The sequence below is a fragment of the Xiphophorus couchianus genome, chromosome 24 (assembly GCF_001444195.1).
Source record: "Xiphophorus couchianus chromosome 24, X_couchianus-1.0, whole genome shotgun sequence".
Lineage (NCBI taxonomy): Eukaryota > Metazoa > Chordata > Actinopteri > Cyprinodontiformes > Poeciliidae > Xiphophorus > Xiphophorus couchianus.
The window spans coordinates 445,210-462,599 of record NC_040251.1 but is presented as its reverse complement, the minus strand read 5'-3'; the positions used below and the strand labels follow the sequence as shown (position 1 = coordinate 462,599).

The window sequence follows — 17,390 nt, the reverse complement described above, 5'->3', positions numbered from 1 at the left end:
TTTTAAATTGAAATTTCACAAAAAGGCAAATATTTTTTTAGTAAGAATAGAAGAAATTAGATCATTTCATGCAATATGGTAATAAAGTTGACAAAAGATTCTAGAACATATTGATTTATTCATTTTAAGAAAATGGGTATTTTTAATTAATTATTAAATTATTAAATTAAAATTAGGTAGACAAAAATTATGACAATTAAAAGAAAAATATTGAAAAATATGTTTTATGCTATAATCCAAGATGGGGGGGAAATAAACCAACAATAACAACAAGATCCATCTAGTTACACCCTTGTACCTAGTGGGGGCAGTGGGGGTGCTGGTGCCTCTCCAGCGAATGTTTCGGGCGAGAGGCGGGGTCACCTGGACAGGTCGCCAGTCTGTCGCAGGGCAGCACAGAGACAGACAGGACAAACAATCACACACACGCACTCACACCTAGGGAGAATTTAGAGAGACAAATTAACCTGACAGTCATGTTTTGGACTGTGGGAGGAAGCCGGAGTACCCAGAGTAGAACTCACCATGCACAGGGAGAACATGCAAACTCCATGCAGAAAGACCCCAGGCCAGGAATCAAACCCAGGACCTGCTTGCTGAAAGGCAAATGCAACAGTGCTACCCACTGCACCACTGTGCAGCCCATAACAACAAGATGTTCTGGTAATTACATAATACAATTTTAAAGGTAAATATTAAGTCAATACAATTCAATTCAAAAATACTTTATTAATTCCAAAGGAAAAATAAATGTTGTAACTTGAAGTTCTTCAAATAGTTGTTCCTTGGGACGATGGTGGAGGCAGTGATAGGAGTTTGCCACTGCCTCTGCTGTTGTGTCCTTGAGCAAGACATGTCACACACCTTGCCTGCTGGTGGTGGTGAGAGGGCCGGTGCATGGCAGCCTCACAGTTCTCTTCTTTACAGGTTGTGTCTGAACAAAGGCTTTATATTTGGTGCAGAGAAACACAAGGTTGTGTTCTAATTTCCCAAGCTGAGGTCTTGCTTTGGTAGTTGTCAAATCTTTGATATTTGTCTAAAACAAATCCAATGTCTTGTTTCGCTGCAATGTCTCTGGTAGAGCAGCTGAAAAACTGCTGAAACATTGGAAGATGCGAAGAGAGGGGGGCATAATTAAAATCACCAGATAGTTACAAATGCATTGGGGAAATTTTAAAACATGAAAACAAAGCAGGCCCTGCGACAGACTGGCGACCTGTCCAGGGTGAACCCCGCCTCTCGCCTGGAACGTAGCTGGAGATGGGCACCAGCAACCCTCCCGACCCCATTAGGGACAAGGGTGAACAGAAGATGGATGGATGGTTGGATGGAAAACAAAGCAGGCCAGACAAAATGACTCTGGGTATCAAATAGATCTGCAATGAATCACTCTTTTGTCAAATCATACAATATGTTTAGTGTTTTTTCAGCAGCATAATAAATCCTTTGCTGACATTTTCTAGATTTAATCACCTCGGAATTCATCCTTTTTATGTCCTTATTGCACAACGTTGCCCTAGGTAACACACGACTTCAATTCTGAAGTATAAAGAAATAATTTTGCCAATAAATTGGTCCAAAGTGAAACAGTAAAAGATTAACAGTTTTTCAGAATGTACCACACCATATCTGATGGTTTGCGGTAGTTGGAACTGCATTTCTTCGATCATAATGATGTTTTGTTCTGTAGATGCAGGGCTGGGGAAAAAAGTACGGAAATGCCAAAGTGTTACGCGGAAATGTGTGGGGGCGGAACCACAGAGATGTTATAGTGTTGGAACGGAGAGCCGGACTCATTTCACCACCGCACCGCGTTACGTCACATCGTCTTACACAGGCTGCAGGTTGCAGGATGTGGTTGCTGTCAACGCTGATTCCTCTCCTCAGGCTGTATCTGTGTGGGATCAAAGTTCTGCTCTACCAAATGTTCAACCGAACCTTTGAGATGCCAGGTTAGATCCAATCTCTGTTTCTCTTTCACGTTTGAACTGCAACAGGAAACGAACTTGTATTGCTGTTTTGACTGTAGTAGATGTTTGAGTTCTGAATGCACCTCTGTTTGTGCTTTTGTGTGTTGAGAAGAGTAACAAATGATCCTTAATAGCTGAGTCCCTAACCCTTACCCGTCCCTCTCAGGACCTGCAGAAATAAAAACTCTGGAGCTGCCACTGCTGTGGCAATAAGAATGATTCCGAGATGGGAGCTCAGGCAGGACTTCCTGCTGTACATCATTGACATTATTACACTTTAAAATATAAATGTATATGTTCTGTAAAACTATAGATGAGAAACAATGGGCAGACTTTCTCACTTTAACTAATGAATCAGACTAAAATCATCCAAAATCGTGGTCATAGTAATAAGAGTGGAGAATTATGATTTCATTATTTGAATTTGGATGAAGAGAAAGTTCTCACGCGTCCCGGATGGAAACAAAGAAAGAACTGTTCCCTTAATCCCTTACAAATCTTCCCAAGAATGTCCGTGGCTGAATATGAATGGGGAAATTTTCCAACCGTTTTACTGCCGTGTAAATTGGATAAAGATTTTAGTTTGATTTACGTTTTTGAGTTTGACTCTAAGGTTGGTGAATACACACAGATAAAACAAGGGTTTAAATGTTCTGTTGTAAACTTACAGAACATGTGATCTCACCATGCAGTTTTTTTATCTGGGTTTGACCTTTCTAAAAGTTTTAATCCACTTTGTAAGGCGATCAAAACCGCTGGATCAACCTCTGATCCATTGGTGTTCCTTATACATTTCACAATCAGACGGAACAAGTGTGACGCAGTGCAACAACACTTACAAACAGATTCTTACAAACAGATTTACCAGTATTAGTGGTCGGTACGGGTTCTATGTTCTGCCCAGCTGGTTTTTTAAAATCTAGATAAAACTTTCTATTATCAGCTTAACTTGAAGGGTGAGTGAGAAATGTACAGTTTCATCCCAATAAAACCCTGAACTTGTTTAGAATAAAGTGGACCTAAAACAGTTTGCTGAACCTGTCATTTAACTCAATTTCTTTATCTAGAAATGAATAGCTTCTTCTCACATTCTTTTCTTAGCCTTACCAAAGCAAAAGGGAAGGGTTGCCATAGTGACTGGGGGTACCAGAGGAATGGGGTTTGAGACTGCAAGACACCTGGCAAGCCTGGGCATGCATGTCATCATAGGTAGGCTGCTGCCTCACTAATAACATGTTCCTTTTGTCAGATCTATCAATCATTATGACTTTGACATGTTTTCCTTCTACTGTAATTCTTGCAAAGCAGAGGCAAGGAGATGACAGCAATGTGTAATTTTTTTTGTAACATCTGTTCTTAAGTTATTTTTTAGTTTAAGTCTTGCATGCAATGGCCTGTCATTTCATATATAAATGTTATCAGTTTGATGCCTCAGACAGAAGGGTTTAGTTAAAGTAAACCACATCCTGGACATCATCCCACCAAGCCCCTTTATGATCTCTATGATCTCCAGCTGGGAACGAGCCAGAAGAGGGCGCTGCAGCTGTCAGGAGGATAAATGAAGAATGCAATGAAGGAAAAGGTAATCAATTACAAATTTTAATAATAGATCTACTACATATTTAAACCATTAGAGTGAAATATAATTTATTTATATTATTACATTATTGAGATATTATAGATTCTTGCTCCTTTACAGGTTTCTTGTGTTTTTGCTTTTTTTTTTTTTTTGGTCTCATTTAAATGCTTCAAAGCATTTTGAGCACCAGAGAAAATCAAAAATCAGTTTTCAAATATTGATTTTGTATATTAAAGGGAAAAAACTGATGCTATTTTATGCCACTTTGACCTCCCCTTTCTGATTGTTGAATCATGACCTCTGACCTTAGGCAGAAGGCCTATTTAGTGATGTTATTCTGGGTTTCTTTGTTTTATATGTTCAAAATTGCAGTTATGTGGATTTCTCTGTTAGTTTTAGTTATTTATTTGTTTCATTGCTAAGCTCGGGGCGTACGGAAGTCATTCAGCAGCTCACTGTGTTTTTGAGTTAATAAATGTTTAAAGTTGACAGAAAATTTGAAAATATCACTTGATGTTATTGGAAGACTGGAAGATTAAAACCTACACAACTATAAAGTATTTTTATAAAAAGGCGATTGTTAAAAAATAAATAAATAATGCTTAGCCTGGTGGGGACACAAGTACAGCCTGGTGGCCTGCCAGGCTTATGATACACTGGGAGAAACCTTGTAGAGCAACAGTAGTACTTACCAGATCACACAGTTCGACCAGAGGTAAGTGTCATTCGTTGTTTCATTTACGAAGCTGAAGGCAGCAGCAAAATCCCAGCAGCTCCACGGCCAACTCTGTCCTCTTCCTCCGTTTGCTTCTCCTCATTTTCATCACCTCAGATTGATTTCAACGCTCCGGTTCAAGTTAAAAAGACTTAATAACGTTACTCATCACTGTTTTGGCTGGACGGAACCAGTCAGTTGGACCATTTGACATCATTTACTCATAATGCATTGCAGCGTGCATAACATGGTAACGTTCCTGTGACAATATTGTATTAAAATTTATAAAACAGAAATAACCTACAGTATTATTACTGTATTGTTTTGACATCTAAAATAGATATTTGCCAAATAAAGTCTATTGTTATAGCTAATTGTGGATCCCTTTAAGTTCTTTACTGGACAGCCACATAGTGGAGTATGTCAAGATCATCCCATTTCCCCATGCTGGACATAGAATAGAATACAATAGAATAGAATTCAACTTTATTGTCATTGCACTGTCACAAGTACAAGCAACGAGATGTAGTTTGCATCCATCCAGAAGTGCTCTACGAGATATAAATATTTATTTACAGATGTACAAGACTATGTATGTATGGACTATAAGGGGTTATAACAAAGAGATATAGATATTGTGTATAAATATAAATATGGGAGCTGTATGCACAGATTATACAGAATATACAGATTATACAAGAATGTTAGGGAATGGATTATATATGTATATAATATAATACAAGATAAATAATGGCAGATAAAATTTACAGGTTGTATGTGTGTGTGAAGAAAACAGTCCGTGATGTGTGTGTGTGTGTGTGTGTGTGTGTGTGTGTGTGTGTGTGAGGATAGTCCATGTGTTATTGTTGTATGAGAGGATAGGGGAGTACAGTCCTTATAGTTTATGGTTTATGTCAGGAGGCGTTCAAAAGCGTGACAGCTGTGGGAAAGAAGCTGTTCCGGTGCCTGGTGGTTCTGGTCCGTAGGCTTCTGTAACGCCTCCCAGAGGGCAGTAGGGAAAAGAGTGTGTGTGCTGGGTGAGTGGAGTCCTTTGTGATTTTCCTGGCCCTTTTCAAACACCGCTTCCTGTAGATGTCCTTGATGGCAGGGAGCGTTGCCCCGACGATATACTGGGCAGTTTTTACCACCCTCTGCAGTGCCTGCCGGTCGGAGACAGAGCAGTTTCCGTACCAAGCTGTAATACAGTTGGTGAGGATCCTCTCAATGGTGCAGTGGTAGAAGTTCGTGAGGATCTCTGAGGACAGGTGGTTCTTCCTCAGGGTCCTCATGAAGAAGAGGCGCTGATGCCCGTTCTTAATGAGTTTGGAGCAGCTGGTCATCCAAGTCAGGTCCTCGGAGATGTGGACTCCCAGGAACTTAAAGGTGTCCACATGCTCCACCACTGTCCCCTTAATGTGGATGGGTGGATGTAGGTCAGCGTTCCTCCTGAAGTCCACGATAAGCTCCTTGGTCTTCTCGGTGTTCAGCTGCAGGTTGTTTTTGTCGCACCACTCAGCCAGACGGTCTACCTCCTCCCTGTAAGCGGCCTCGTCATTATCTCTGATGAGGCCGATCACCGTGGTGTCGTCTGCGAACTTGATGATGGCGTTAGAGCCATGGACAGGTCTGCAGTCGTAGGTGAAGAGGGAGTAGAGGAAGGGACTCATCACACTGCCTTGTGGCACTCCGGTGTTTATGATGATGGTGGATGAGAAGTGGTTGTCCAGCCGGACATGTTGAGGTCGACTGGTCAGGAAGTCGAGCAACCAGTTACACATGAGTGGACTGATGCCGAGGTCTGTGAGTTTGGTAATGAGTTGTGATGGGATGACAGTGTTGAATGCTGAACTAAAATCTAAGAACAGCAGTCTGGCGTAAGTGTTCTTACTCTCCAGGTGAGAAAGGACACAGTGCAGCGCTATAGAGACTGCATCCTCTGTGCTCCTGTTCTGCCTGTATGCAAATTGGTGGGGGTCTAGGACCAGCCGCTCCAAGCACTTGGTAATGATGGGGGTAAGGGCTAGTCATTCAGTCTGGTTGGGTTGGGATTCTTGGGGATTGGGACGATGGAGGTAGACTTGAAGCAGGTCAGTACCACAGCGCGGGCCAGGGACAGGTTGAAGATGTCCGTCAGCACTCCTGCCAGCTCCCCAGAGCACGTTCTGAGGACACGTCCAGGTATGCCATCAGGACCCGCAGCCTTGTGGGATTTAATCCTGCTCAGAGCCGCTCCTACGTCAATGGGGAGGAAAGTCAGTGGCTGTTGGCCTGGGGTGGTAGCTGCTTTGGTTGCAGTTGTGGTATTCCCTCTCTCAAAATGAGCATAGAAGTTGTTAAGCTCGTTGAGGAAGGAGACATCAGTAGAAGCGGGGGTGGTATTGGGGTTCTTGTAGTCTGTGAGAATCTGAAGGCCTTGCCACATACGTCGGGGGTTGGAGTTAGAAAAATGATCCTCCACCTTCCTTTTGTACGTAGTGATGTTTGGCCTTCTTGATTCCCTTCTTCAGCTCAGCCCTGGCTTCACTGTATGTCTGTGCATCCCCTGACCTGAAGGCGATGTTGCGGGCCTTCAGCAGGAGACGAACGTCTCGGTTCATCCACGGTTTCTGGTTGGGTTACATGGTAATGCGTTTGTAGGTGGTGACACGTTCTATGGTGGTGGAAATATGGTTCATTACAGATGAAGCGTACTGATCCAAGTCTGTATGGTGGAAAATAGTCCAATCTGTATTCCTGAACCGGTCTTGGAGCACAGCGTCTGAGCCCACCTGTAGGTGCAGAGAAAATGTCCCATGAGCCAACTTTGGATTAAGACTCCTCTGGCATCCTAACGGCCCATGGGCCTCAGCTCGTCCCAGGAATCAATCAAATTTATATGTATAGCACATTTTAGCAGCAAGGCATTTCAAAGTGCTTTACATCATAACAAACACAAAAAGACAAAGTCATGCAACATAGAATCAACAATCAAACAGGGTCCGTCTCCCTCTACCGAGACTGATCCTATACCGACGGACTGAGTTGGAGCTTGTGGTTCAGTTCTCTGTCTCACAAATTGTTCTCCCAGTGCAGGCAGTGATGGCGATTAGGGTGAGAGATGTTGGATTGAAGTTGATTTCATTACATAGTTGTCTGTTTGATTTAATGTTTGCATCTATTTTCTGCTACTGCTAAGTGCAGTATAATTCCTATCCATATTAAACAAGCATACAAAGATAGTCAGGTGGTGGACATTCATTCTGTGTGTCACCCTGCAGTTCTCCGAAAGGTGTAATTCCTCGTGGTGTTCGCATGACATAACTGACACGAGGTGTAGCTTAACAAACCAATAGAAGATATAGATACCTCTGTGACTTGATACTCAAGATGCAAAAACCTAATCTGGGCAAACTTTAAGAACCAGTTTTTAAAACAAGAACAACTGTTAACGGGTGTGATCTGTAGGACTTAATTTAACTCAGGCTCACCCACAGGAGGAAGAGAGGAGGAACATCCAGATGGAAGTGGTTGCTAGACTCAGGCGAATCTCCTCCAAGTGATTCCAGCTGAAATGCTCTGACTGAGCTCAGCCCTCTGCCGCAGCTGGATGATTCCCTGGCCTCTCCTGAGAAAAGTGCGGACTTTAACAAGTACTTTGATGCATGTGATGGAAAAATCATGATCTTCTTGAAAGATGCAGACTTTTCCTGAACCACTGCTTGAAGAAAGTGTTATCTAAAAAAATTGATTTTGAGTCCATCTTTATACCAGTACCGCCCCCACCCTGCTGGCATCTGGTGCAAAGTGGAGCTCTGTACCCATTACTGATGCAGCCACAGGTCCATCCATCTGGTCCATCAAGAGTCACTCATCTCATCAGTCCATAAAACCTTTGAAAAATCTCTCTTCAGATCTGTCTTGGTCCAGTCTTGATGTTCCAACTTATGTGTCTTGTTCAGTGGTGGTTGGGTTTCAGCCTTCCTTACCTTGGCCATGTCTCTGAACATCTTGTACTTCTGGAACTCCAGATAGGTTGCAGTTATGGAAAATGACAGCATTGGAAAATAATGGGTCACTTTTTATTCTTCTCAAATCTTTGGCAGTCCATTTGCGTCTTCTTTTCTCAACATGTTTCTTGCGACCCTGTTCACAGCAAAACATTTGATGGTTCTGTGATCACTCTCCAATATCTTAGCAGTTTAAAGAATGCTGCATCCATCTGAAAGACTTTACAAGTTTGGACTTTTCAAGTCTCTTAAATCTCTTTTTTGGCTCATTTTGACAGGAAGAGAAGCTGCTATCCTTATGCACCTTAATATAGGATGTTGATCTCCTTAGGGACCACCCTTCCTCATTAAACAACTAAACACCAGCTGATATGTTTAAATTCAATAAGCTCTCGAGTTTATACAGCTTAGAGTTGGAAAATATGTATAAAAATGATGATATGGTCAAAACTTAAACTTGCCTAATAATTGTGCACACAGTGTAGTATCAGGCAGTGGGAAGGTTTCTCAGTGGTGCCTGACTGTGTGTTCTGATGTTTCTTCATTCTGTGTAAATCCAGTTATTGCTAGAATCATTTCTAGTCTGCATATTTAATCAACTTCCCCACAGTGGATCAGACCTTCTGCTTGCTTAATAATTCTCTTGTTAGTGATTGTGATTTCAGCCCAGAATGTTGGACTGGGAGCTCAGCAGTGTTCTGTCAGAACTATGGTACCCTAACTGAAACATTTCTTTTCTGCTTCCAGCTGAGTTTGTCTTTGTGGACCTGACCTCCCTGAAATCAGTCAGGCACTTTGTCCAGAAGTTCAGAGACAGATCTCTGCCTCTGCATGTTCTCATTAACAATGGTAGGCTCCACACACCTTTCATTAGATGGTCACAGTTAATGACAGCAGAAGCTTTATTGTCAGACTCTAAAGACAGGCAATGCCTCTCTGACCTGTTCCGCTTTGACGCAGCTGGAACCATGCTGGTTCCTGAGAGACGGACAGAGGACGGCTTTGAATTCCACTTCTGCCTGAACTACTTGAGCCACTTTCTGCTGACCAACATGCTGCTGGACCTGCTGAAGACGTCTGGAAGGCAGGGTCGCTGCTCCAGAATTATCAACATGGCCTCTGCCACACATTACGCAGGAGAGATAAATCTGGAGGACCTGAACAAGAGGTATGTGCAATCATAAAAGCACAATAGACTCTATGAACGGTAAATTGTTTGTTGTACATGATCTTGTTTATTACCCCTTTCCCAACAGAGCTGTCTACAGCTCCCATGGTGCCTACTGCCAAAGCAAGTTGGCCCTGGTCCTCTTCACCTACTACCTTCAAGAGCAGCTGACGTCTGGGGGATTCTCTGTCACTGTCAATGCTGTGGACCCTGGGATGGTGGACACGGCACTGTATGATAACCTCTGGACATTAGCACAGATGATGAAGAAACCAGTGGCCAGTATTCTGTTCAGGGTATGTCTTTAAAATCTTAATCTAACTTTGTAAAGACTAGTTTAGAACTGGTTATACTGTTGTCCTCAGACTCCAGCAGAGGGAGCCTCCATATCGGTGTATGCTGCAGCTGCCTCTGAGATGGAAGGGGTGGGCAGCTGTTACCTGTACAACGGTCAGAAGACGCAGTCCTCTGATCTGTCCTACGACTCTGAGCTGCAGGCCAAGCTGTGGAAAAAGAGCTGCAAGCTTGTGGGACTCCAAGCCTGATACCAGGAGGACTCCCATGTCCACAATGGTCCTTCATTATTGACCCTTCTCGACTACGTCACCCAACCTCTTTGAAGCACTATGACGATTGTCAGAAGTGACATACAGGAGCGACTTTGATTGTTTTCCCAAGTCATTTTTGCCAATACAGACATTACTTCTACTTGTTCAGAAGAAGAAGAAGATGTTTTATTTATATAGCACTTTTTCAGCAACTGCAGAAGAAGTAGTAGACCTAATTGTGGCTCATAGATTACAGTATTTATTAAAGTTGGAAACAGCTAGCTTAGAAATCGGCCCATGCCTTCTTCCTTCTGACGTGTTTGTTGATTTGATCAAATCTTTGATCAAATATGGCCTGAAGTCATAGCACATGACTTATGCACCTATGTCCTAGATGGCATTTCCCTTTAATAGTGTCAAAAATCTAGATGCTTATCAGTTTTTTTGGTACATGGTTGCCTACATTATGTTTTTCCTTGATGGTTGCAAATGATTAGAAGCATTTTCTTTAGAAGTATTGTATTATTCTCTCCATAATACAACATTTCATTACATCTTACTAATACTGCTTACTTACAAAGTGTATATGAACGTTAATCTTTTTGCACCAAGAGATGCTAGTCCTTTCAAGCAGCACCTGCTATCCATCGCCATCTTGTTTCCTCATCAAAGGTTTACGATCATATAACAAGTTTGGTTTGCATCCTAATCTGTGCAGCATCTGTGACTATTTTACTGTGACATCAACTGTGTGATTTTTTTTTTTTTTTTGGACAACCTCTACAGGAGTCAATGTACACATAAGTTGTTTTGATATCCGTCATGCCCAAGAGCACGGCATCTTGTGCAAAGGGTCAAAAGATCATACTGAACTACTGCCAGCTTTAATCTCTGTGGTGATTTTATGCTCAATAAAATCACCACAGATTTCACCATATGCCTGTTTAATGTGACTCAAACAAGAAACAAATCCAATTAATTATGCAGAGAAATCAGATATGTACTCTTTTTTTTCACAAGCCAGCAATAATGCGGCCTCATGACTTTAACTGACCTTTACTTCCAGAGTGACTTGACCTTTCACTGTAAAACTCTTCAGAGTTATATACTCTGTCTGGTTTATTCTTCTGAGGACAAAGATCCCGTTGCCTTAAGATGACGTCTGCCATGATGCCTGAACTTTGACACACTTACCTTCATTTTGAATGAAGTTTGCAGACTACTATTTCTACATATGCCATCTGAATGTTTAAGCATTTCAGTTTGAACTTTAAGCCTGATAATTGTTTTTTTAATTTTATTGTATTTTTGTCAGACTGGTGGCCTCACATTTGAATCCAGGATACAGAAAGCCTCACGCCAACTCAGTGACTGAATGGTGAACAGTTTCTGTGGTTATAATGATGCTTCTTAAAATTGTGTAGATCTGTAAAACCTGCTTCTTTTCCACTAGGGGGCAGCAGTATTTCTGTACTAGTGCAATTTGAACATTTCAAAACTTAAACCAGACTCTCAAACAGTTAATGTTGACTGATAAAATCATATCAAATGGTTCCCTTTTAGCCTGTTAATGCCTTTTTTGTTAGTTTTTGTATTTTTTTAAAGTACATAAAAAGTGGCCTAAATGTTTCTCCGGTTTTTCATAGATCATGTAAGAGAAGCAGCAAGCGTGAACTTTTAGGGTGTGAAGATGGTGTGGACAGAGAAGACTTTCTTTGTAATTTAACATAATTTGTTTGCAACCTTTTCTGTCTTCTTAATGTCATTTATCAAAAACATTTATCAAAAGTCTTACATTTTCAGCTTTTCCACATTTTGTCCTGTTCCAACCACAAACCTAAATGGATTCCATGTGACAGACTAACACAAAATTGTGCAGAATTGTCAAGTGGGAAAAAATGATTCATGCTTTAAAAAGCACACACAGCTCAAAGTGTTGTTAAGCACCACTTCAGGTAATATTCTGCTGCAGGTTTTTAATGTGTGTCTCTTCGTGATTTGAGACAAAACAGCTCAGTTTCTGTCAGATATAATGAAGTTTAACAAGTTTATCTCCTTTTTGTGTCTTAAGTAAAGCCATGACCTGCAATGCTGAAGGAAAACACAGCATACTTTTGCAAAGCATTGTATTACTACACAGTCCTTTAATAAAGCATTTCTACTTTGTTAATAGACTTGCAGTTTATATTTGTGTTTTTGTTGTAATAAGCAGCAAAAAATAAATTATGTATAGGAAATGTCTCACCAGTTGCTGTTAAGAGTTGAACACACTTCACCTCATCTCTTTATTGTATACAATAAACATGTATTTTTTGCACTGCTGTCAAAGATTCAAAAAAATTATTAAATTGCATGTGACTACTCTGAGTTGTTTGTTTGTTACCGTGGTTTAGGACACAGGCAAATATTTCTAGTCAGACGCTAAACCTGTTTAGCCTAGCACAGCTTATGAGTAACTATTTTTATGCTAACACTATTCAACTTAAAATCTAAATAATTAAACTATTATAAACTGTAAGTTGCAAACTGTTTAAATCCCTCGTGTGTGTGTGTGGGCGTGTGTGTGTCTGTGTGTAAAAATAAAATATTTCAGCTTCATGATCAGTTGTACTCTCAGAATCTCCTACTAGATGTTAGTGTAGGTCAGTATCACGTATTCCTCTGATTATCAATATAGATATGAAACACTTATTCATCCGAATGTGATCTTCTTCAGAGTCTCAGACACTGATGTTACACTGCTGTCCTACACTGACACCTAGTGGGGGATCCTGAGATTACAACAGACAATGAAGCTGAAATATGTAATTAATTTTTATATATCATTTATGACAGCAACAAACTTAACTAACTTTAAGAGAAGAAACACAACAGCAGAGTAGATGACACTTGTTTTGTTTTCAAATAAAATTTTTTTTTTTTTAAATCCAATAGATTTTCATCAAAATCTCTTTGGAGATAACTCAGAAATTCTTACCCCATTAAATATATATTTTTATCAGAGTTCCCAAAAAGACACATACAGCCCTTATAAGCGTCATTTAAAAATGCATTGCATAAACATAAGTTCGAGAGGGCAGCAGAACCCTTAAATTCTTACTCAGAAACATGAATAGCAGCTGATCCTGAGCAGCCAAGTGTCTGATCCAGTTTCTCACAGGTGGCGTTAAAATGTCTACATTAGAGGAAGTCCTTTCTGCGTGAAAAATACAGTGTTTTTGTAGGCTGATTGTGGAAAGTTCCAGGTGAGTAGCTGGTATGTGGAATGAGAAGTCGGTGCAGTGTGTGGGCGAGGCTGATCTCTGACATGACACAGCATGTTGGTGAATAATGAATTTCTTCAAGTGGAGCTGTTAGCTCAGAGAAGAGCACATTTTGTCCCACAACACCCACAAACATCAGCTTCATAAATACTGAGGAATCCAACATAAAACATAAAGTCCCAGAAGTTCTGACTGCAGTTTGCTACAGACATGTGGAAGATTGTGTTCTGCTCTGAGAAGAACAAAATGGATCTTTCGGGCCTATAAGCAAAACACTGAAATGGAAAAAAAAATAATCCAACACATAGCTCTAAATTCACTATGGTGAAACAAGGTGGTGGGAGCATCATGCTGCAGGAATGCTTAAAAAATGTTTAAACCATGGTTATTTCACTACTTTGTGTCTATTTTTCCATGGAGGCACAAATAAAGAATATTCTCCTCGATTCACATCCAAAAACCAAGGATTGTGTTTAAAATATGACTGGAAGTAGGGCTGGGCGATATGGCTGAAAAACATATGAGTGCTTCACGTCAATATCAATACTTATCGATTGGTTTTTCCTTTTACATGACCAAAATACTGCCAAACTGACCTGTTCTGTTTTGTCCACAATTTCTTCTTGAGCCGTTGTACTCATGTTGTCCTTTCAGAAAATAAGTCCAGTGGTAACTTGGTGAAACACAGCCCCTTGTTTGCCTAAGCTCTGCTTCGTACAGATGGTGAGAAAGAATTAGTTCCTGGAGGTGTGGGCTCTGTTAAGTTTGAAACTTTACAAACGTTTTGCCATGACGTATATAATGCACCAGTTCAAAGCGTCCGAAATTGCCTGCGCTGTAAACAACCTCCGCTACCACTGCTAAAGTTTCAGCCAGAATACAAACAAAATTGTTGTTGTTGTTGAAAACAACAACAATAATAATAATAATAATAATAATAATAATAATAATACAGACCTTTGGGCACTTAAATAACTTAAAAACAACATTATATGTAGGAGAAAACATAAGATAAAGAAACCCTTCAGCTGTGAGTTTGACAATGAGAAACAGCAAAAACAAGTCTATGATTTTAACCCTAACCCTAAATTATGAAAGAGGTCATCTTTCATAATTTCTCCGGTTTACTGATTGGCCCGGTAGAAATTCTACTGAAGGAATCCAAGTGAATGAGAGAAAGCCCAAACTGTCTGTGAAGTGAGAATTGAGCAGAATTACACAGGAAGGCAAAAGCTAGAGGCACAGTGGCAAAACAACAAACTGCTGCTGCACAAATTACTCAACAAGTTATTGCTAGATTACCAATGAGTGAGCAGTTGACCAGCTAACGTCTTTCCTTTGCCTACATCCCCCAGAATGCATTGTGGTTCTAAATTGAAGTTCATTAAAATTATTGGAATATTCTGTTGAATGTATTTTCTGTTGATATTGAGCAGATATTGATATTCTGTTATCACGATTTATATTGTTAATGATTTATTGTCCAGCCCAAGCCAAAGACAAACAGGACACTGTACATTAACTAACACTGTGTCCTGTACCTTACAACTTTTTACAACTAATTTCTGTAAATAAACATTCTTAATTATGAGCCTCTCTAAATCCAAAGCATTAACTTATCTTTGGCCTAACTTTGGTCAGTTCAGGTTAAAAATGTGCAGAGACACAGAACACACACACCAACGTGTTACCTAACTCGTCAGACCTAATGAACCCCATGAAATCCAGATTAGCCCTGATGGCTCCTGCTCCAGGTTGCACACGGAGGCTGTCAGCTGAGGACGGATAAAAGGAAGCAGGCCAACCCAGAGCCGGGTCAGAATGGCACAGCTGGCTAATCTGGATTAGTTTTTCAGCTTCTTATGGGACACTTAAACTTTGGACTATAACTAAGCAAAACCAGTTAGGACAAAAAGGAAAACTCCCATTAAAATACCATCAGAAACTGGTTTATATAAAACTATAGGACTGAGTTTCATTTGCGTATTCTGGTCTTCATGAAGTACGACAAATAGCTGATAGTTGTTTATTTAGTCAGGCTGTTGCAGTCTAGAGTCAGTTGCTCAACAGCAATGCGAGCTTAAAGAGGTGACGAGTGGTGCTTCCTGCTTTTCACGGATGGAAATATTTCTATGCAGATGAATCAGATTTTGTTGTATGCAAGGGAGAAATCACAATCCTTCTTTCAGACAGCTGACCAGCAGTGTGAAGCACCAGGGAGAGAGGGACACCACTGAAGGTAATCAGAGATTCCTGCTAACATGATTAACCCCAATCCATCAGAAGCGTCATGTAGCAGACTTGGGCTCAACCTAGGAAGTGGGTTTTAGGTCTGGACCTAGAGGGTTTCTCCTCAGATTCATCCAGCTCCCGTTTATCCCGGAAAGAAGTGCTGTGAACGAGCTGGGACGCCCTCTGGCGTATCTTCTGCAGGTTGGGCTTCATCCTGCTAAGCGAAGACCTCCTCCGGACGGGTTTGCTCCTCAGATGGTCCTCCCCGCCCATAAGGTCGCTGTCTCCAAGGCTGAGCCGGTGGATGGGTTTCAGGTTGTTCTGAAGGACTTTGGAGAACCTCCAGCGTCCTCCAACCCTAGGCTCTGCACCTTTGGATTCAGCGAGCTCATATGCTCCTATGATGTCTCTAATGTCCACACTCACGTTGTTGGTGAGGTAGTGACAGGCCTTCCTCCCACTGTAGTCCCTGATTTCCACGTCTGCGTTGTAAGCCCCCACCAGGAGCTTCAGCACCTCCATGTGGTTGTGGATGGCAGCTATGTGCAGCGGTGTGTAGCCCATGTTGGAGCGAACATCCACGCTAATGGGAAGGTTGTGATGTTTGGCAAAGTTGATGATCAGAGCGATCAGCTCTTGCTTGCCGTGCTTAGCAGCCCAGTGCAGGCAGGTGAAACCAGTGACAAAGTCCTTCTTCAGGACCAGGTTGGGTTCGCTGCTGAGGAGGGCGTGGAGGCTGTCCCACTCTGCATCCGATGCGCACATCATCCACTCGTGTTCCGCAGGGTCCAGGGTGACGGAGGTCCTGTCTACGTCCAGGCTGGCAGAGCCCACCGAGGCCGAGTCACCATCGCTCCTGGGGGTGAGGCAGATGGGGCTGCGGAGATCTATACTGTTCCTCACTTCAGGAGAACTGTTCATCATCACCTGGATGAAGTGCTTCCGGCTGCCCTTCGGACTGCAGCTGTCCTCGCTGCCAGACAAGCTGCTGCGTTCATCCTCCTTGTCCTCTGAGTCCTCCTTGGTGGAGAGGAATGTCTGCTTAGACGCAGGATCTTGTTGCTCTTCCTCTTTCAGGCCCTCAGGCGTCCAATCGGTGTGTATGTCAGCTGCAGCTGCAGAACACTCAGGCCCAGGCAGGATGAAGACAGATCCGGCCACAGGGAGCGGCGAAGCTTGAATCACTGTGATTTGTGGAATGGCAAGTTTCTCGACCTTCTCCTTCCTGGAGTCCTTCCTCTGCGTACTGAAGCTCCCAGAGTTCCCCATGTAAGCTGAACTGCCGGCCACTTCATCCAGAACACCAAGCAACCCCTGATGTCCACAGTCCTGCTCCGGTTTGTCCGGCTGGTCGCTCTCTGCAGTGATAATATGCGGAACTGTCCTCCAGTCATTTCCGTAACCTGAGTCGCGCGCTGATTTCTGCTGTACCTGAGCGCTCGCGGCTGCGTCATCGCGGCTCACCTGGTCGTCAGGTGAGGGGGACGCAGCGCAGTAACGGAACTGTCTCCTCAGACAGACATGTTTGACTCCGCTGTCTGTCTTCACGAAAGCCACGCTGTCCACGCAAGACTTAAAGATGCTGCGGACAGCAGCCCTGCTGTGCGGCTCTTGTGGGAACACGGCTTTAAAATGCTCCAGAAGCTCAGGGCTCGTGACGGTGCCTCCTCTCTGCCTCAGAAAGTCCGCTATGGAGTCCTGGCTGAAGCCGCTGGCCATGAGGAACACATTACCTGGAGCACGAACAGTCTGAGAACACCCCGACAGTCAACGCACCCTGAATCAAACCGATCCTTCACGCAGCAGAGCAGAAAGCAGCATTTTATCCCCAGCGTTCTCCGCCTCCTAGCAACGGGAGACTTCCGGTCTGGGCCTTATACGGTCAAAGCCAGTTTCCCAATAACAAACTCAAAAATTACTGTGAACTAA

At 42.3% G+C, this 17,390-nt stretch overlaps 2 protein-coding genes across 2 annotated transcripts; one reads left to right on the top strand and one right to left on the bottom strand.

Annotated features, from left to right (window-relative positions):
* Positions 1-1,799: 1,799 nt before the first annotated feature.
* dhrsx (dehydrogenase/reductase (SDR family) X-linked) lies at positions 1,800-15,129 on the top strand. Its single transcript, XM_028010250.1, has 8 exons — positions 1,800-1,952; positions 3,072-3,179; positions 3,484-3,552; positions 8,998-9,099; positions 9,211-9,418; positions 9,507-9,714; positions 9,784-14,123; positions 14,330-15,129. The coding sequence occupies exons 1-7, from the start codon at positions 1,853-1,855 to the stop codon at positions 9,961-9,963; spliced, it is 975 nt and encodes a 324-aa protein (XP_027866051.1). The 5' UTR covers positions 1,800-1,852; the 3' UTR covers positions 9,964-14,123; positions 14,330-15,129.
* Positions 15,130-15,162: 33 nt separating this feature from the next.
* Positions 15,163-17,312, bottom strand: LOC114140420 (ankyrin repeat domain-containing protein SOWAHC-like). The gene has a single exon (XM_028010246.1). The coding sequence runs from the start codon at positions 17,178-17,180 to the stop codon at positions 15,537-15,539; it is 1,644 nt and encodes a 547-aa protein (XP_027866047.1). The 5' UTR covers positions 17,181-17,312; the 3' UTR covers positions 15,163-15,536.
* Between the last annotated feature and the right edge of the window lie 78 nt (positions 17,313-17,390).